This window comes from Tigriopus californicus, chromosome 8, assembly GCF_007210705.1.
Source record: "Tigriopus californicus strain San Diego chromosome 8, Tcal_SD_v2.1, whole genome shotgun sequence".
NCBI classification, from domain to species: domain Eukaryota; kingdom Metazoa; phylum Arthropoda; class Copepoda; order Harpacticoida; family Harpacticidae; genus Tigriopus; species Tigriopus californicus.
The window spans coordinates 14244741-14266673 of NC_081447.1; the positions used below are offsets into that span (position 1 = coordinate 14244741).

General features: G+C 44.2%; 1 protein-coding gene across 1 annotated transcript in view; it reads left to right on the forward strand.

The window, feature by feature from the left end:
- Positions 1-21933, forward strand: part of LOC131885749 (A disintegrin and metalloproteinase with thrombospondin motifs like) — a 37969-nt gene that overhangs the window by 2411 nt on the left and 13625 nt on the right. Inside the window, exon 2 of the mRNA XM_059233891.1 lies at positions 21274-21467. Coding sequence (XP_059089874.1) covers positions 21274-21467 — 194 coding nt within the window. The remainder of the gene's footprint in view (positions 1-21273; positions 21468-21933) is intronic.

Genomic DNA, 21933 nt, shown 5'->3' on the forward strand with positions numbered 1-21933 from the left:
TATCAAAAAATCGAGTGGGCTTGGAATCACCCGGGGGTAGTTAATGAGGCACTTAGCCCTAGGAAAAGAAATAACACAGGAAACGAATCGACGATGGCAATTCACAATGGACGCGATTCTGATGGATGTCGACAATAAATATCTGATATACTTGTGCAAATGCGAGACATCATAAAATTCTTGCTCCTCCCGCAGAGACAATTATGCTTTAAATCAAGTTGAGGGTGAAAGTGAAATGGTTCTTGCTCGAGAGCGGCCAAGAAACGGGTGCGAACTGTCATTCTTGTTTTTTGCTCACTTAGCTATCGAATCCCTATTCGGAATGTGGGTGACAAAAAAGCGTCCTACTCATCCGAGTTTTTCCCATGCCCGTAATCAGGATCGATGCTTTTCGTTGAATGAGATCGCCTTTCGTTATTTGCCAAGCTCGTATTAGAAAGTGGGAAGTGAATGATGTTGTAAGTGGCACTCCAAAGGCGCAGGTTCCACTGCTTCAAGAATGGTTTGTTCCCCATTGGGCGCCCAAGGCGGAGCCAGATCCAGCATTTGTTGCAGCAACCATATGACGATCTAAACGAAGTTTAAGGCTCCCAATTTGTTTCAAACAATGAAAAGACAGTTATAGCTAGGGATATCAGACAGTTGCAAATACCAGTTTGGAACCTTTCGGTTTCATTCTGATCGTTTTATTTCGACGATTTCTGAGCTATCCTGGATTCTAACCCTCAGACGAAGTTTTCGTCTTTGATTCCGAGGAATTCGGATCCCGTTGGTATTAAAGCTGAAAGTAACCTGCTAAACATTTGCTTTACAAAGAAACACCTCATGTCTTACTGTAGCATTACTGTTCAGGGATAATTTTTGACCGACATGAACATATCAGACTTGGTTCAATTACCTGATATGATAACTGGCTTGATGATGTCATCAGTAAAAAAATGGCATTATATCAAATGTAGTTTTGGTAGTGGGCACGAAACCATGTCACAACAGATTACTTGAACGTGCTATTTTTGTTTCAAATTCCTTGCTAGAGCACCAATAGGAAACATATTGAGCATGGATGACGCTAAGGCTTGAAACAAGACATATCTGTTGTTTCATCGAGACAACATTTGTGCCACCAGTCTACTAAGCACAAGCTTTGTCGTTGGCGTTGTCGCCGGCGAAAAGTGAGAAAGATACATTAGAAATAAAATGAAATGAAAGAACTAGATAAGACACGTAAATGGTGTCAAAAAGGTTTCTCCTGGCCATGACTAATGCATGATTTTTTTCACACTTGTAGTGCTGGACACATTCGAAGAGTTTTCTTGACCATATCATGTCCTCTTGTATCTTGTGTGAGTGTGTGTAAAACCATTCAAGATCTTGCGCAAGAACGTCTTCTTCAACCACTGCACATTTTCCTCTGAAGTCCTCGTCAAACTTGTACAGTGCGTTCTTTAGATTAACTAACCGATGGCATTATTACTGGCTCCTGTAGCGGAGTGTGCTTTTGGCTTGAAAATGACTTGCCACTCTTCATGGACTTTAACAGCCCTCCAATTGATTTCAAAAGACCTCCCTTCACCTACCTTTTATCCCCCAAATCAATACACTTTCATCACATCCCAGCATTATTACATTTCGCGTCTTCGTGTTTTCCTTTGGTTCAATGAATCCATCCGTCGAACTCAAATTAAGAGGGTCCGGATTGATTGGTGCTTTTGGTCGAGTCCAAATCCGGACCAGGAAACGCTAAGGGGTTTATCACTTCGTGCATCCTCCCGATTTGGTCTTGGGGTTGAGCAATCCGCTGATGGATGCTTGTTCAAAGACCCTTTATTTAAATATATATTAGTGGTATTTGTCCCATGAAGTACATGTTGAACCAAGTGACAAGCCCGAATGCGTCAGGGTCAGCATTGCTTCACTCACCTGTGTGTACCGACATCCACTACGTATTGTGCGTCATAAACGATCATCCATGAATTCCTATTTGTGAGCTCGACGACAGGCGCGAACGGTAGCGTAAAACTTCACAATGGACATGGTAATCTCTCCGCCCCGAACGGAAGAATTCATCTCCCAATGAGACGACCAGACCATCTGTTGGTTTACCCGCGAGTCCAACCGGCCCACGAAGCAGCTGACTTTCCCGCCCTCCAGCGGAAAACGAAAGTTGCGCACGTCTCAAAAACTTGCAAGCGAAGACACAAACCGCCAAGAAATGAGGAAAAGAAGCGATGGTTGATCAAATTTCAAAGAGGCAAAGAAACACGCCAATGAGGTACTTCTTGAGCTGAATCGAGATTCAGAGATTCGGAGATTCGAATCTAATCATCTTAACCACCCACATGGCTCCTCACCGCTCATTTGATATTGTTCACTAGGTTTCCGCCTCATTAACAGCCATTGTTGTTCGGAAGCCCAACTAGCAGGGTGACGCAGAAATATGCAAAGTGTTGGTTTGAGCCCAATGCTCCAGACTAAAACGTTTTTCTAGGGTATACAGACTTGGTTATTCACAATTTTTGACACTGGTGGATTCTGATTGACAATGAAGTATCAGAGCTCTGGGCTCTTTTGCAAACTTTCAACTGGACAAAGTGAAAGTAGCCTCTAAAGTTCAATGGCAGAATTGCGGCTCTGAGACAACATCGGTCTGGTTTGCATCTTAAAATCCTGTTGGAAATTAAGGGAGTGTCGTGCAATTTGATTTTTTGTCTTCATTCTAAAAAGACGGGTGCCAATTTGTCAAGTTTCTCCGGTGACAATCATGCCACTCGGGGCCAGCACTTTGTCGCTCAGGGAAAGTTCGGAAGGTATTATTGTCGGGTGCAAAGTGCACATAATGGCCACGCCTACTACTTTCCTCACCGTCACTCCCGAGCAAGAATTGCCGTCCGATTAAAACAATTTCAGTGATCAAGGCGGACCAAGGACAAGTGTTAGATTGAACTTGGTAGTGCTACTGTCAATGTTGAAGGATTTTAGTGCCATCTGTTCGTCATCGTGCCCACCAGTTGTATCATTAGCTTGTTGAAGCTGAGCAAAGGCGACAAGAGGTGCTTTGGATTTTTTTTCGGCACCATTTTCGTTGTCCTTGGGGAAGAATTAGAGGACATGGCGAGAGAAATTAAGTGTCGATAAGAATTTGCCTCAATTTCTCTTCAATTTATTGGTGGTTTAGACTCTTGGCTGACTTCAAGTGTTAAGAGGCCAAGTCCTACATGGTCACAACAAGGAGCTTGTTAAGACATGAACACGTGCTATTAGTGTGATCGTGTATGCTCAATCCAGCTAACAATGGGTTCAAACTCTGGTTTCCTTACTAGACGTCAAAACAATTGGAGCAATAATCCACGAGGTTCGCTCGCTCGTGGTTCCCCATAAAATATTCCATTATGACATTTACCGAAAAGTAGGAAGAGAAACACGAGATCTTAAATGCGACGGATATGGCTCGTGCCGCACCCCGCCCCATTCTTGTAAATATCCGCAACCCAAAAGCCAACCAACAACAACCACAACCCAAATAGTATTGGCAACTTCATTCAAGGTGCCAAACACGAGGAAGAAGCTGACTTGAGATCAACGCTCCATTCTCAAAATTGAGAAGCATTTCGTCTAATCTCTTTGATGATGGGAGGCTCAAAGTATTAGTTTTTTCAAAGCCATGTTTACCTCAACGAGATCAGACGTGTTCTAACTCAAAAAAGCATGATTAAAAACAAGCTTTTAGGATAGGCTACAAAGTACACAAACATGCTCATATCTGAACTACTTTTTCGGCAGCGAATGCCTTGACCTGATGTGCAAGAAAATACACTTACCAAGATACCTGAAAAAAAGCAAAACAATCTGTTATTTTCTCACTAGATTTTCGTAAAACAAGAAATCCTTATCTCTGCCTCTCTACGTAAGTGTAAAAATACAACGCTCTTGTATAATTTCAAGTTTTCAAACATGATCCAATAGTTTTGTTCGTAGCAGGGATACCAATTCAATTTGAAAACCTCTGGATGGAAATTGCTGAGGAAATACAATAAACTCCAGGCATGATTAATTCACACAACTTGAGGCCTGTTCTAACCTCATCAGGCCACCGTTTCCTCTCGTTCCAAGTTGTCTGAGTACGTACCTATTGCACACCATCGAAGTGTACCTACTCAATTCACTCAGCTTCATTCTGATTGCGTACGCACAAAGTATATACAGTAATATGTACGAGAGGATAAATCTATCCGAGTGTTGCTGGATCCCTTGAAGATCAGGTTAGAGCTCAAGGTCACATTGTAGTTTTAGTAGCAACACCGACGCTTCCATCAGCAGCGAACCCTAACTGCTCCCAGGTATTTCTGGGGGTTGCCATCTTTATCTTTAATGGGAACCGTTTCAGCTCCCATCATCGCCCGTTTTTTCCTGAATTCTGAAACTGCACGCGGCACAAAGATCCTGTTTTCACTATCAAGTATGAAGCAATCGATTTCAATTGTGAATCACATCGAAGTCCAGCGTTTTGTTTGGGAGGGTCGGTCGTAATTAATCATTGATGATATGTCAGGCGAACCTCCTGAATGGCAGGAAGTTACATGTTATATTGAAGTTAGTGAATTCCCCGCTCTCTGACTTTGACCTTCTTGTGTCCCTTGCATGAAATTCGCCCTTCACGTCATTATTATGTAAATTTCAGAGTCAACAACCAGAACAAAAGTGAGACAGGGACAGATAATATTCATGCAAGTACATACCCTAACACACTCACTCCAGCATTCAAACCATTGGCTAATAAATGGTAGTGGTAGGCCTACAACGCTGATCGCACTTTAATGCACTCAACTCGGCGGCGTTTTCGTTCTCTCCGTCCGTGGCCAAAGTAAAAAAAAAGGACGCAAGGTCAGAACTGAATGCAACATTCATTTTTGCTCTCCTTAAGAGTCGACGTCAGTACAGTGGGAGCTAATTAAACTTGAAACAACAGGCCCACTCGAAAATTTGCAACATCTCAAGTTCTCAGCTGGACACTTGGCACAAGAATCAACCAATGGGAATAATGGTGGTTCGAATTAAGCCGAAAGTTGCTTCCGACTAGTCGACCGAGAAACGTCCTCTGGAATGTATGCCATCCACCAAACCACGGGAGAGACCAAGTAGGAGCAAGCAGGGAGGGGGGGGGCAATGAATAATCATTTTTAACTGGGTTGGAAGTTTTCAGGAAGCCCTTGGGCTCCCCATGACCCCCACTAGGTTTGTCTCAATGGGAACAAATCACCAATCATGCCCATCCTAATAACCAGCTCATCCAGTCAATTGGTGAAATTTCGACCATCGTCATTTAGTGCGAGTATTTCGGTCATCTGTTCACAGTGAGGCAGGCTGTCATTAGGCTTGTCAACTTCATTGGCCATGGATTCAGTTCAGACTCAGAGCCAATTTCTTCCTTGGTCTGATCATAAATAGTGAACCATTCAATGGCGAAGACGTGCCAGCCAAAAGCCTGACATCTCGGTTGAAGGGAGTGTACAACATGCCATCTTTGTGGTCGTGACACCATTAAGTCTGAAGATAAAGGCATTATGAACTCACAGGCTTCTCTGGCTTCTATGAGTTAACATAATGTTTAATAGGCTGCTGTGGAAAGAAGAAGGTCGTAATACGTAGTCACGTACGTACAGTCCCACTACTACTACTACTACTACAAGTCATCTGATCTTGGTTAAGGAGATCAGTGAGAAAGGATTTCAATTTTCCAGTTATCGCTGATCCGGGGCAAGGACATCTGGTTCTTGATTCCTGATCTGCGCTTGATTTACCGTGATGCGTCAGAGGGCGAAAGAATGACTACCAATGGCGGCATGAGAAACAGCCACACCAGAGAATTACATAGAGTCCGGGGCCAAAGCGCACCTAGGGCACAAAAAGAAGAACAAGATAATGATTATACATTTTAGTGATATAATCAGATTGAAACTAGTCAGCATGGCCGGCCGTGAGATCCTGACTTGGCCTCGGCGCAAATCTTCAAGGGCGAAAAGTGTCGTTGAGTTGCTTTTTCCCTGGGGAAAACGCTTCAAGATTGGTAGGAAAGAAACAAAAAAAACATCTTTTTTTCTTGAATATTTTGATGATATATTGGGTTGGCGAAGTGCATGGAGAAATAGGAGCCCGTGGAAGAGAAACGTAGCATTTGATAGGAGCAAATTGGCCAGTCGGTCGTGGAAAATAGAAAATTTCGCACTTCCATTCTTATTGGCTTTACCGTCATGCAATTGTGAGGTGATTATATCCACTAAGACCATCATGATTCCACGGATGATGCGTGCTCGAATGGTAGCTTGGTTTGTTAGTGGTTCAAGACAAAAGACTGCATCCAACCATCCAACCAACCATCCAACCAACCATGATCTCTGTCCTATTTCTGGCGATCTTCTTTCACTCTCACCTCTCCTGATGTTGGTGGATGGACTCAGTCCGATCCACGAAATGAAAGCTCAAATTCGATGGTATTTATCCATTCATGGTATCCCAAGGAACCCAATCTGAATCATTTAATCGAATTTTTCTTCTTTTGGAGCGGCGAGGGCTTGGTCAAAGGAAAAGGGAATGAGAGATATTAAAAAAAACCCTCACTTTTGAGCTTGCTTCAGCGGGGTAATAATGGTTCTAGATACCGTTCGGGTTGGCCTGAGGGCTTGGGATCGGCCACGATCTTTATTGGGGGAGAAAACGAATAAAGGGCCATAATCTAGCCATACTTGCAACTGGTTTTTTCATCTATCCGTGATGCCCAACTTTCCTTTTCACTGAATTGTTTCGGTCCTTGTTTTCCAGGTAAGAATGGCATCTTGCCAACGGGCTCATTATTCCACATTTCGGACCTCGGTCGGATCAAAGCCATTGGATCTTTTTCCAAGCTCCGGAATCCATCCTAATCATTTCTAAATCCAGTTTCACAAGTGCGTCAGAGAAAAAAACCAGGGCTGAAGGACGTGTTTGGCAGGCCTGGGCATAAATTGGGATTTCGTGCGGGAAATGGCCAAAATTCAATCGCTCGATCAACAACGACTTGAACCGACTTGAACCGACATGATGATGATCCCCACTTAAAACGGCACGCAAATATCTCTGTTAGAACTTGCTAAACGGGACACCATCGCCAATGAGGGAGCCAGTCAGATACGGTAGTCAGGGGTATCACCAACGTAATGGATGAAGATTTCGTGTGCCTGGATGCATCTCAGTCAGGAACAAGTTGAGATGATAAAATATGGAAGCACACTCACACTATAATTGCACGCAAAAAAAAACATTTTTGCTCTCTCAAAAGGATGAACTTCCTTCCGGGTCAGTTGGCTTAGCTGATTTTGGGAAGGCGGCAAATGAATAGGCAGATTGAAGGAATGATATTACACCATCTCGTCATCTTGGAGGAGTCGTGTCTTCGCACCTTCAATTCTCGGAGATTGCTGCCCTTTCAATTGTGCTCAAGAAACAGGGCCAAATCATTTGCCATTCGATCACCTGCCAACGGGTCCCAACCCTGATAGGGATTCGCTCTTTTGAGATCAATCCTCAACTCAGAGTGAAGAACATACTGCAGAACACTGTATACAGCGATTGCACGATATTCATCCGCAGATATTAGCCCTATCAAAGGCGATATTTCCAATGGAAGAGTGGTATATGCAAATTCCCAACCCGAACAATGTGAAGCGTATATCCAAGTGAGCCATTCCCTAAGAACAGCATTCGTCAGTTAAGTTCTTTTCTGACACCACTAAAATACCCCCTAATAATTTGCTTTAGATTTAGCAGCCCTCGGGGTGCGTCACGACTAAAGAGTTTCCTCCCACGTTGTGTCAAAATATCTCATAGCGATGTCGAAGGGGGGAAGGGACATCTCAACTAAGAAAAGGTCAGCTGGAATTCAAAATCACCACTGAAATAACCATTTTGGGTCATCACAATTCACCCACCCGTCCGTCTAGAATTTGCGTACTTTGCGTAAGCTTGGATTCCTTTCATTTTCTTTGTGCTTTTTTGCCATGAGTAATGTTCCTGCCCAGATGGTTTGAAGCTTTGTGGAAGCTTTGTGAGCGGACAATACGAAGACGTCTCCGTTTAGGCACGTCTCCAATGAACTAAGAGCTTTAGCGGTCATTGAGATCTATAGCTTAGAAAGATTGATGGCAACACGGCAACAGTTGGTCAAGGGCTCTTAATGTCAAATTCACGAACAAAAACCGAGCGAGACACGAGAGTCAGTCGAGGCTCCAGATTTCTGCAGACATACGGTTGTTCTTTTTGAGTAACTGTTGCTTTGTTAGATCGGTAGAGTTGATATCCAAGTCAGGCGTTGGAATATGTTTATATATACGCATGTACTCACATGCACGCCATCATTGTACGTATGGGATACGGATGGCATGCCCTCTGATGTCGAAGGAGGCAAATGAGCCATTGTTTTGAGAGTCATTGAACGCTCATTACTGACCGTAGCTAAATCACGGTAACTGTTCCTTTTGGATTCTACGAGTAGCAGAGAAGACAATGTCGCGACTAGCATCATTCTGATCATGATGGTGATCCCAATCGTCCCAGCAACACACCAACTGACCCCCAGGATGGTCGCTTCCAAGCCCATCCAAGAGCTAGTAGCTAGTACGAGCTAACTCAATGTGGTTTAAATTTGAGGATCAAGAGTGAACATCGATCCCTCATACGTCATAAGGGAAGTACCTACTGTAGTACCTACAGACTGAGAGTGCACTTGAACGAATCATGTGACAAGTTTTACATGGATTCACGGTTCCTTGAAAGTGGCCTATTCCGTTGGATCTTGAAGGAAGGAGGAACCTCTTGAGTTTCAGCGAAGTGCTCGACATTTTATGTTCGCCCTTTGAACGTTATGACGAACAGCAACAACAACACCAATCAACCCACCTTCCCCACCACTTAATGCCAACACCAATTGTTGGGGGCCAATTTCTGACCGGAACACCACAACAGTGGGAGTTTCTATGGCCATGGTTTAAGATGATACCCATCACCCACCCATCCTCCATCGTGAAATACCACATGGATTCCATTCCTGTTTGGCACGGTAGTGACCAGAAACAAATAACCACGAAATGTGAGCCCCCCCCCCCCAATCAGCGTCAAAACGTCAAGAGATGAGACGGGTTTAAACGGTTTATTATTGTATCATTTTGAAGAACGAGCAACAACGAACGACCGGTGCTCATCATTGACCAACCAACAGGATCATCGCATGTTTGGCGGTGTGGTTCATGCATTTTGGCAAGATGTTAACTAATACACTGGAGACGAGCTCAGATTTTTGAGGTCCATTACTGTATCTCTCTTACTCATAACTCGCTGCCCGCTCTAGCGGGCTCTTTGCTCTGGCCATGGCCAAGCATGCGATCTCATTGCATATGCAAGAAAAGCGAGAGGGCCGCGAAGATGCGTCAGACAAGTGCTCATCATTTCGATCAAGATGAAGCTATACGGTTAGAACCCACCACCCACAGATGTGTAAACGGATCATTGTGTCGATTATTAATGTCGCTCCCAGGAAGGTCAAGACATACTTACAACATACCATTGTACGTAGGTACTGTCATATCTCAAGGACCTGTCACATTGGCAGATTAGAGTGAGTGTGTCTCCAAACTCATATTCAAGGGGCTGGCGCCCTGTTACTCCTGTCTTCTCGTTGGGTCATTGTCAAAGTGTCTGTCTCTCATGTCTATGAATGACTTGGAACCAAGACGGTTTTTAACAAGTTTTGGCCGTCTTGAAGAGCCCCTATGCACTTCCTACTCTCACGATTAAGTTTGGAGAGGGTGAAAGACAAAGAACGTACCAATGTGTGTACAAGGAGAAGAGGTACTCATGCTCATCATTGCGAACAACAAGTACAAGAGAATCCTCTTCAGTCGTATTTTGGGCCCCACTCTCCTCTTGAGCTGTGGTCATCCAATCATCCAATCATCCATCCTTAATCCATCTTCCAAAAATATGTAGAGTGCACGTGAGGACAGTAGACAGTATGAAAAAAGCTCATGAGACGACGAGATTCATGGCCACGTTGAAGTCCAAATTGGATTATGATTATGCCTACTATGTAAGTGACGAGGTTGTTTCCCCGGCTCGTTTCCTCACTCTTTCGATCTGAAGCTCGATGACTAAAGACGGAAGAGGAATTCGGTCGAGTCAAACTGAGAAAGACAGGGACATGTACGTACGTACGTACGAGTAGGTACTGCACCGCACAGAAGAAGTACATCCATACATAGAAAGAGAGATTCCTCCCCGGGAGGTCCGTATCATTTCATGCGCTTTTCGTTGTGATATTAAATCAGAATTCAGAGTCTTCATCGACAGCTCAAAGGTCTCAGAGGGCCGAGGAGGAGTCATGCAGTCCTCCGATGGGCACGTTGCCAAAATGTGGGACCAGATAAGAGTCCACGGAAACGTGACCAGGATGACCGAGGAACAAACTGACGTGTGAAGATGCTTATCGAGCAACACTCCAGACAAGCCTAATTCGCCTACTATTAGCTCGGGGTCAGTCAGTCAGTCATCTGATGTCTATTGAAGGAAGCTTCAGCCAAGAATGTTCGAACGTACATCAGAAAAATGAGAATGATCATGGCAACCGCAAATGTTGCCAAGCATACCTTGAGTAGTAAGTTGAATGTGGTTTGGTGGAACTTTTTTTTTCTCCTAAAATTAATCTCAATGAAACGGACAAAGAGGCCATTGAAGAGCTAGCTCAGTCCTGCTCAATATCCTTTCTTGGGCACAAAACAAGAAATGTCTTTTGTGACTTGGAAAATGAGTCATGCCACTTAATGAGAACATTCTTGGGGCATGAGTACATACATTCACCTTAAGGGACAAAATGGCTTTGTGCTATATCTCCAATATCCACGTCTTCTTCCTCCAGAGAAAAAAAAGCAGTTCCATGGAATGCTCACAACGACAACAACAAAAACAACCTATTTTTACCCTCGGCCAACAACTGACGAAAACACCATTCCGCACGGCCACTGAAAAATATGAATCAAATCGACTTCTAAAAAAGGCTTTTCATAATCACCTGTTGCCCTAAAGACTCTGTGTCGAATACACCAGGCAGAAAAGTCCGAATCCTAGATCCAGAGGTCAATCGGTCACGGTCAACCGTATAAAAGTTGTCAGTTGTCAGATTTCGACCGGATTAATGCAACGTGGAGGCGACGAGCACGAGCAATGACCTTAAAGATCCGATCTGGGCAACACCATCGCTCTCACTCATCACGGCAACCAAGATCCGGCAACTTAACCACGCCGGAGGCTTCCATTCAGTCGGGAACAATGAAGCCGATTTTCTTCATTTCCGACGCTATTTTCGCCAAAGAACGAACGACCCAACGAACAAACGGACGGAAACAGGATGAGAAGTAGAAGAAGAAGGCGAAGTAGAAGTAGAAGAAGAAGCATCCTTTAGCAAAATTAGAAACTCGTCAAGAGATCGTTTGCCTCGCCTCCAAGACGTACGCAGATGAGGGAAACGACCGCCATTAAAAGGCAAAGCCAACGAGGAAACCCGGACACGGACTCGAAAACCTCAGCGGCAGAGTCCATAAAACGAGCAAACAAAAAGGAAGTAAGATTTCATTCCAAGGGAGTCTTCTCATCATCACATAATCTGGCCACAGCACGACCAACGTAGTAGGTAGTGTAGTGCAGTGATACATGAATATATAAATGAAGTCAGGCAGTCAGTCGTTTAGCTCTCACAGACAGCAGAGGGAAAAACCACAATTCAGTGTGGCCCTGAGGTCGTGAGGATGTATCAATCTTGAAATCAGGACCCAAGCCAGCTCAGCCACCCCGGAAGATTTTTTTCCGCTCCTGAACAAAAGGGGCAAATCCCCGGTCCACAAGAGACTTGGATCGGGAATGGGCCTGAATTCAACAGTCAATGGGTACAGATAGTTGAAAAGGCAGCCCCAACTCGCGCTATTGATTCTAATCATCTGGCTTCTTTAATTACCTATTGAGTCGAGTTGAGAAGCGGGTGAGTGGATGAGGTTAGAGGGGAAAATTGGCCCAAGGAGCCGATGTCGATGTTAATTTGTTTTGAAAACCCACTTGAACATCCAGCTAAGGATTGCCATTCATGCACATAAACCGCCACATTTCGTACATTTCGCACATTTCAAGTAGCGCCAATCGGGGCCGTAAATAAATGCAAAAAAACAAGCCAGAACTTGATGGGGAACGAACAACGATAATAATTCCAAGAACTAGCAAGTGTTCTTGAATGTGAAGGGCGAATGGAGGAGATTGGAGAGGCTGTTGGCGAGTGCTGGATGAGTGGATTGGATCAACAAGCTCGTAAATGCTCTTGGACAAGCGTTTATGGGGCTGTGATATGTTTTCTTGGGCCCAATCAAAACAACGCTTGAAACGGATATACTCGTAGCCTGACATAGGAGCTGGCTGCTATTCAGTTCAAGTTCTCTTTCTTCGGGTGAATGAGGCCTTTGTTTGATATCCACGTGGTTGGGCGTTTCTTCCCTCTGCGTACTAAATGTAAGGCACTAAATGTAAGGCACTTCATTCAAATCTTAAACCTGCCGTGTTTATTTAGCACCCACAGAATCACTTCATAGAAGTGTTCAAATAAGACCTAAAAACTCACACCAAGTCCTCAAGAAGCAATCTTCTCCTTTTCCCTGGAGAAGATAATCGATCAGCGCAAACTAATGGGAATCTCTTGTACCTATATAATCAACCCTGCGAACCTCCTTTGTCTCAATAGGATCATTATGAATCCACGCTGCATTTGATCTCGATTCGATCGTTTGAGTGCCAATACAGATACACATTTTCAATGTTGGGAAGCAAGAAATTCTACAAAAAGAGATCCGGTGGACCCGGTTTAGGCAGGGATTTCCAGATTGGTCAGGGAGCCAAATTATGTAAAGGTCAAGATGACAGGTGGCTTGTTCAATTGCTCTCGTAAACTTTTTGGGGGTCACTGGGTTCATTCGCTCCCTCGTTGCCCCGTTATGGGGATCATGATCTGGACATTTATTTTGAGATATGTATGTGAGGAAACCTACATGGTCAATCGGACGAACGCTCTGAAACATGATCTCCTTGGATCACGGTCCACTTTTTTCCTCATCGAGCGCTAAGTTTTTCAATTCGTCTCGACGGACACGAGGCTGAATAAAATCCTGACAAATGATGACTTGCTTGAGCACTTTCTCCAAGCAGAAGACTTGAACTTGTTTCTGGTGCATTTTGTTTTTTTTTCTTGGTCAAGTTCGTCTAGTTTTCTCATGCTGGGAAGGGAAATGCAAACAATTTCAATGAGAACCTCTCAATTTAAGGAGTTCATGCATTTCGCCCATGAGTCCTTGGCTGCCAAATGGATTCCTAATTTTTGCCTGTTAGTGAAAACATGCCTTTGGTTTGCTTAAAAAAGTTACAGTTGATCCACCTGCCAAGATGGACGGACATATTTTGATGGCAATAAAAGCGAAGGGGTCAGCTGGGTATTCTCGAGGTCAAAAATGCTATTCGTCTTTGATTCATGCAATCCTTAAGTCGAAGAAAAAATAAAAGCCAACCTGGGATAGGCGAGTGATGCTGGATTCTTCGTGGATTGATCAATGACTTTCCAGAAGGCCTCGTGTGACATTATGCAATGTAAATCGATTCGAGGGGATGGTGATCTTACACACATGCATTCATGCATTGCTTGTCTTACAGAAGCGTAATCGAGTGGCGGAGGCAAGAGTAATTGACGCCGAATCATTGAGGTGGTGGCATTACTCGAGTATTTTGAGCAACACTGAAGAGTCGCTTGACCAGGCGGTTAATTTTGTGTTTGCGAGTTGTGCTTGGATTCCTCAATATAAAACCATTATAAATGGCATCAAGCAACAAATATTACTCGAGGCATTAATGCTTTGTTGTGACTTGTGGTTTTCTTTGTGATTCTCGATCTTCATCATGCTAATCCTAACCAAAAACCAGAAGAATGGCAAGACTCAACAATGCGCGTTGTTCAAGTTTTTTTTTTCTCTGGTCATCTTTGAAGAGGTCCAGTGGGATCGTGGCGAGTGGAATCAAGTCAATTGACCATTTGGTCTGTCATTGAACTTCGTGAGCTAACTCATGGCACGTTTTCGTCATCAAATATCTCCCCACAGTGAACTTTAAAGTCCACTCAATATCGCAACCAATCATGTCTTACACTTTACACCGAATCCATGACTGATGATTGACCATTCCCCTGCCCACAAATGCGTCGCTCTTCCAATTGGAAAATTCGTCGAACGCGTTCCAGCATTTCTAAGCATGTTTTCGTTATTGTCGCGATTCTTGTTTGTCGATGAATAGCCATTGGGACGTTATTGATAGTTGAGCTCCGGATTGACGAAAACCGCTTTCCTTGGAAAGATAAACGGACCGGATGGAGCTCAAGGATTCGTCGTATCATATTGGGACTTGTAGTCTCGATCCTGAACATCTGGCCAAACAAGCATGCGAGCAATCCCTTTGTCAAAGATATCCTTGGCTCCTTTGCGCTACAAGTACAAAATGTATTCCCTCAGGAATAGATGGGCCTTGGGGCCAAGTGAAACAACTGAACCCGTTAACATTGAAATGTTTGGGCAAGATTAGTAATATGCGTATCTCTGTAACTAATCTGGCAGTGTAGCTCAGGACATTCAAACCTCGTCCGCATTATCTTGACAACTATTTTTACTTCGTCCAGCTGATTGCATTGCCTCACGAAAACACAAGAGACCACGCAAAAGCCATAGAAATAATCATTTCCCAATGCAACAACGCAGGCATATGAATCGCTGGAAATCGTGGTGTCCGTCGAATGTCCATCATGGATTGGCACCGAGAGACAACAGGTTTCTGTTCGGAAGGAAGAGGAAAACCACACATACGAATGACTTCCGTCAACTATCCGCAAACTTCCACCAACAAATTTCTTTACTGATCAGCTGACAAAATGGAATAACTCTTATTCACCAGTAGGAAGTGATTATTCAAGAGGCTCATTATTTACTGGACATGTTTAGCCCGTTTTCCGAGCTAGTCCGCTGGATCAACAACGCGCCATGGTTAATGGCTCAATTTGGAAATCCCTTCTGGTCCTTCTTCCTGTCTTGTGAATGGACCACACACCATCACCTCGAAACTCCCGCTGCAGCAACTAACTTCACAATCCATTTGAATGCAACGACGTCATTGTGATTTTGCCGACAAGCCGATTAACGTTTTGAGCCTGGGAGATTTCCTTCTCCAAGGAGACAAGGTTTTGTACGGTCAGATGAAATCGGGCAAATGCTAACCCAGTGATGGTTTCACGTTCTACTGACACGAACCGAACTCGTTTAACCTGCTGATATCCGTAGAGTTTTGCCTTGACTCGGTTGAAGTGACATCTATTAGGGTGGACAAAAAAGATCTGTCCCCAAAATGGGCCATTCTACCTTCACCTTGGATTTCCACTTTGAGGGTCTCCGCTCCAGTTTTGTTGACTTGGTTCCTTAGATCCTATTGAAGATGATCAGTGTTGCCATTTTGTACGTTTGCCATTAGCCACCCGAAAACAGCGTGAGATCTTTGTTTTGTCCCAAATAAGGTTGAAGTACATTGATGGGGGAAACTTTGACAGCCCTCCCGTTGAGAGCCTTGACGGAGGGTAAAACGCCAAACGAATTAATGTTTTGATGGTAGCGAATTAAAATCCGATCCGTCATCGCTCCGGATGGGTTGGGAGGGGTTTGGAGTTGTTTATTTGCCTTCCACCTCCCCCAAGACTTCAAATTGAATTCGTCGCACATTCCTCCGAGAGCGAAAAGTGTTTAGAACTGGCAGGTCCTACTAGTTTTTGCAGTCATGGTTGGGGTCTCCCCGTGATATGAACTCGGGTAGAATAACACCTGGCTGAACAACCACCGACTCAACGAGTGAGTGAGTAGCACAACAATGCACATTCTGTCAAACCATTTTTCATTTCCTCATTCGTCAGAGAAATGGAAATGCTTTCATGGCAAATGTCACAATTTTTAGCAGAAATACCAATGGAACGATGACAGTTAGTCTCTTTCCTCTATCCATTGGCTAGCCTTTCGCCATTCTCATTGGCACGACTCACGAGGAACACTTCATGCAGGGGTTCTTCAACGGTTCTCTTTAACTTCGGCTATGATCTATAAGCAAATCCCGATAGACTCATACCATGCTGTGTTTTTTCTGGCAATTGGACTCTGGAAATCCGGAAATCATTGAGACTGTTGTCGTTGTTATTGTTGCTGCTGTAGGTTGATCTCATTGTGAACAATGCATACGTACATTTTCGAGTGTAGTATATCTGATCTGGCGATGATCATTATCCCCGCACTGATGAATACAAGATCCTTGAAATCATCGTTCGACATGGCGTTTTCTCGATCATGTGCAACTACCAACAACCAAGTAGGATCGCGGTGCTCTGATCTCTTTCCGAGATCAATTTATGCAACCAGGACTTCCACCTATCCACAATTTGAAGCAGTAGCTCACACGGGAGTCCTAATAGGCAGACAAAGGCTAAGATGTTAAGCAACCATGACAATAAAAAACACAAGACAATAGAGTGAATGTGTTTAAATCGCGTCGGATTGGAAGACACGACGACGCGGGAGAGAAACCAAGTTCTTCAGTAGCCCGACCAATCATCATTGGCTCACTTCTCGCAGAAGTATTTGTGTTCAAGAATCTTTTATTGTGGGAGTGTTGAGGTCGATCCATTATTGTCAGAGAAGTGAGGGAAAAATCCTTATCGCCAAGGTTGTCATCCGGGAACACAGTTAGAGTAGAGTCTTTCACTACCACCACCTCTACGTACATACGAGTGCGTCCAATGGTTGGGAGGGAAGAAGAGTGTCGAATGGATCTCCTCGAACCAAGGAATGACATCTGACAAGGCAAATCAAGGTTCGTGCCGTGTGAACAGGCGACATTCCACGAGCAATCTAAGGCCATACCAACCTCTAATTCCCTGCTTGTGAAAATCACTGATTGAAAGATTCCTCAGCCCTCCACCCCCCCTCATCCCCGTCTCTATCACTTTGATGTATGTAGCGACTGCATTACATACCAGTACTACTTAGTTAGATGCACTGTCGCGGATTGGATTGCCTTGAATTTATTCATGACTCGTAGGCAACATTAGATGATGACACAACACAATTGGCATCCTCATCATCATCATCCTCATCATCATCCGCCTCTCCCTCTCTCTCACTTTGGGTCGGCCGTATCTTGGGGCGAAATATCGACAACACGCAAGCCAAATCAAATCCAAAACGTCGGATGAGTCTCAACTTTGACACTACCATTAAGAAAATCGAAACATACTAAAAATGGAAGAAAGGGCCTCCCCATAGGAATCCCATGCATTGACTTCCGACGACGTCACCCTGCATCTGCAGAGCTGAGGCTAAGAAGTTTCCACACTGACCAACGCTGATTCCACAAGAAAAGGTATTACCAAGGAAGGGCCTTGAGACGAAGTCTTGGTCAAATGCGTCCTAATGGTATTTCTCGTCGACGGCTCATCTCGAATACCACCGCTATGGTTTCTTTGGTGTTCAAGTAATCCGACATCAGATAGAGCCAGTAGAGAAAAAAAACCACGGACAATGACACATGATTCGCGAAATGCAGATGTACGAGTACGTACCAAAGTCTGATCTTCCATGAATTTAACGCGTGCATAGCGATCCAAAGCATAAGTTTCTGGCGTTCTTGCAAGACAAATCTTGGTATCCAACTCAACCATTTCGAGCTGGGTTTGAGATATGCTTTCCGAGGAAATCTCAGCAAGGTGTCATTACCACACTAGAATTGAGGTGTGTGGACACTTTGTTGTTGTTTTTTTGGCTGTTGTTGTTACGCGTGCCCTTGACATCCGCTAGTTGGAAAGGCGTGAATTGGCATTCAGGATTGAGAGGAAATGTTGCCAACAACATCAATTCTGATATGATCTTGGCCTGAACCAGCACTTGATCCGGACCTCTATGTTTATCTGTACCGGCATGTGCATTCAAAATGCACGCTCTTTTTTGTTTGGCTTTTTATATTTTTGTTGTTTTGATGTTTGGCCAACCTTGGGAGGGGTGAAATTTGAACTGATGATCTTATCTGACGTTAACGCTTCGAGGGACAACCTTTGTGCGAATTCAGACCGGAGTTGAGCTTGAATTTATGATTAATCTGCGTCTAGTGCCAGAAAATATTTCAGATTTCTTTGCTCTCCATTAATCAGATGGTTGAGTATCGTCGTGATTGATGAAAATTCAATTACGAATTCGTCTTATTCGAGGTGTGGAGGCTGAAAGTGGTTCAATATTTCACCACCGATCAGTGATGCAATCTCAATTATTAAAGAAGCAGCCAAAGGCCAAACCACCTCAAAGGTTAATGGAAACCCCCTTCACAATTTGTCCAATAAAGACATGATGTACCGTACGCACTGCACTGCTTATTGTGTTACGTTTTGGCGCAAGGATTAGTAACCTCATTTCATGGTTCTCCAAATAAGTGTTGCGGTCAGTGGCTCGCTGATGCAGTTATGGCAATTAGAAGCCCCCCTGTCAGGCTTAAATGGTCAGTAATTGTGGCATCACTATCTTCATTTCATTTGCCACCCACGTTTAGACAGTCTTTCGTCTTAGGATGCTGTCGTCTTCTTGGAGGATCCTCCAAGAGTGTACCATCAATCAAGCGCTGCATCTGAAATTGGAATATTCTCGGATTTCCATTGTAAGTTTGACGGAGATCCAATCATTCAAATCGAGCTGCTGGTGCGTAATCCAGAGGTGAGGGAGATGTCATACATTGACTGATGGTCGAATGAGAACGTCATGCAGTACAACACCAGCCATAGCTCTACTATCTGCCGTACTATTCCTGTACAGTGAGTTGTGCGTCTTCTTTGACGAGCAGGAAAAAAATATTGACTGAGGAGGCTGCTCCTCATCAGGATCCTCTTGAGATGAGAGCAATGACTATGATACCGTAAGGCGCTTTTGTAATTCTCACACGTGTGAGAGAGAGAGTGGGTGTGAAACCCCGTTGGTGACCCATTGATGGGCAACGGGATCTTGAAAAGGTTTTGTCATGCTCCAATAGCGAGTTTCGCCCAAACTTGATAACGAGTCAGATAAACATCGCAGATGATCAGTCAGAGCATTTACATAATGATCGACTCCAAAACGTCTGGTAGGACGACGACCACAATCATCTGCCAAGGGTCATTCGCGTTGAGCTTGATCTGAAAACCCCACGGACGCTGTTTCAAATGACCAAGTTGGGCCTTGGAATCTCCCCTTCACTGTAAAAAAAATGGGTCATTGTCCCACGAGATCCTTGGAGTCGCCCAAGGCCTGGGTTGCAAGAATTTTGTCAGTGCTTGGAAGATCTCGGACAGAATGTCTAGGGAGCAACAACATGTCGTTGTTGCCTCATCTCTCTAATGACATGGCCATATCTCATGAGGCCATTCCTATGGTTCACACAACGGAGATTGGTGCCTTGGTCAAGGAGACTCAAGGAGATTCCTGGGAGAAAATGGGTCAATCTGGTTCCTCTTGGCTTTGTTGCCAAGCACGTGGTTCAAGCTCAGATTTGTACAGCTCATCTGAGTTGGTTTGTCAATGATCCAGTGCTACCTTTTATGGCGAGGCCTGAGGTTTGATTCAGTTGAGGGATGTCAAACAGAAAATATTGCATCATATTCAGTAGTGTCATTGATGACGAAGATTCACCAAAGCCATTCCATGTGATCTTTAGATTCTCATTAGGTGGAAGAAATGTCAGATGTCAATGCCTTGCTCCCAAGTTATGTATTTGATAGCCGGTGATGCTTTCGGACAAGAAACTCCAACCGAGCTTACATTGTCCGAAAGCTGTTTTCTCGTCAGTTAGTTCAAGTTTGGTCATCGACATTTGAACTCACCCGGAGTGTCACCGACCATCCATCCATCCAACCGTCCATTTCAGGTAGGAGCTTGGTCAATGTTAAGGCACTCTTTGGTCAGAGCAATTTTGGCCCTTTTGTCTCGATTGAACATTGTTTTGTTCAAGAAATGAAGTGAAAATGTCAGATCATGAGCAAATTGCCAAAATCTACCCTATCTAGTTCATGATCGTCCATTTTTTGTGTTGCGTTCATTCAGCTTTCGGTGGATCAGGGTGACGCAATGCACTGAAACGAAAGAAAACTTTCACTCGGAGAAAAGGTGCATTAGCAAGCACTTCACTCATCTCCACACTTTCCGATCGAGAGAATGTGCATCATCCACTATTTGGTCAGTCCACGATTTCCACCTGATTAACACCCACCCAAACAGTTACTACCCTACCACTGTACCACCGTACTAGCACGATCGTGGATTTGAAACCACATAATTGAACATTGATTGCAATAGCTCTCTTTGTTACGTGACTGATTCAATGGTCGAGAATATGGACTGTCAAGAAAGACACTCGAACGCTATATTTCTCAATTCAAGCCCGTGAAAACGCATTACAATTAGATAACCATGTGTTGAACTTGAAAGTACAATCGGATTGAGCAAGGAGCTCGCACTTTGCATTGATGTCCTAGTTTGCGAGACGTGCAGATCGATGTCCTTAATTGCGGGTTCCGTGAACCAAGGTTGGGCCCGTCGAAAATAGGCACTCCCGAGCGGAAATGGAGTATGATTTTAAAGCGATTTTTCATCGGACCACAAACGCACGATGATTAAACCGTCCAATCTTGCAACTGCGTACGTACGTACATGCGTATTTCTTCTAATATTACTACTACTACTAATACCACTACTACTACTGACTGTGAAGAGAGAAGCTAGAGAATCAACCAGTAGCTCAAATGTTTATATCTGCTCAGATGTGGACGCACTGATTTGAATATTTGGCAGATCGACTCTCAGAAGGAAAACTTCCGCATTTCAAAGGCACCACACAATCATAATAATAATGATAATAATGTACACACACACGCACGCACGCACGCACACACTCGTCCACAAGTTTTCCGCAAGACGATGGATGCTGGGGATGATCATTCATCCAGAAGCCACTTGCCTGTCAAATCTTCTCGACCTGAACCACACGCAAGCACCGTCGGATTCGATTCAACTCTAGCGATATCTCCGAGATATCTGATTCAATCGTCTCCATATCTTTCCTCTCATGATCTTCCAGGTCCGAGAATGAACCAACAAAACCGCCAGAGTGGATCACTCCATCACATCTTCCTGATATTCCTCCTCACATCCACGTGGTGGCGATCCACACTCGCCCTCCAAGCCCAAGGGGACCACTCAAGGAGGCAGCAGAATCTTGGACAGTGGGACGACCGACCCCTGAGACGGTCTTCGAATCTTAGTAGCATAGAGGTAAGTGGATCCTCCCCGAACTAGTTAGTGGATGAGCCATCAGTCACGCAGCCAATTAAGGCGCATGCCCGTTTTAAAGTTCAACCACTTGACGTATGAACCAACATTACGCACATTCTAGGCCCACTTCAATTCAAGTAGTGAGTTGCCAAATCGATTAGAGCAACGGAACCGCTCTTGAATATAATACCATTTATAGCACACTCCTCTGTCATAGTCTTGCCGTTCATCTAGTTCCAAATCCCACCGGACCCAATGGCCAATGATTACCCAGGACAAGCAATGCTGAAGACCAGATAAACTGATTAAGAAACAATAATGCCTTTTGTTCGCTTTTTGTTTCTCCGTCCCTCTGTCTCGACTATGGGTACAGTACCGACATACAGTACACAGTATCTTTGTGGTACGGTGGTAGATATAGCGTTCTCACTCACCCACCCACATTCACCCGATTCGATAATGAAAT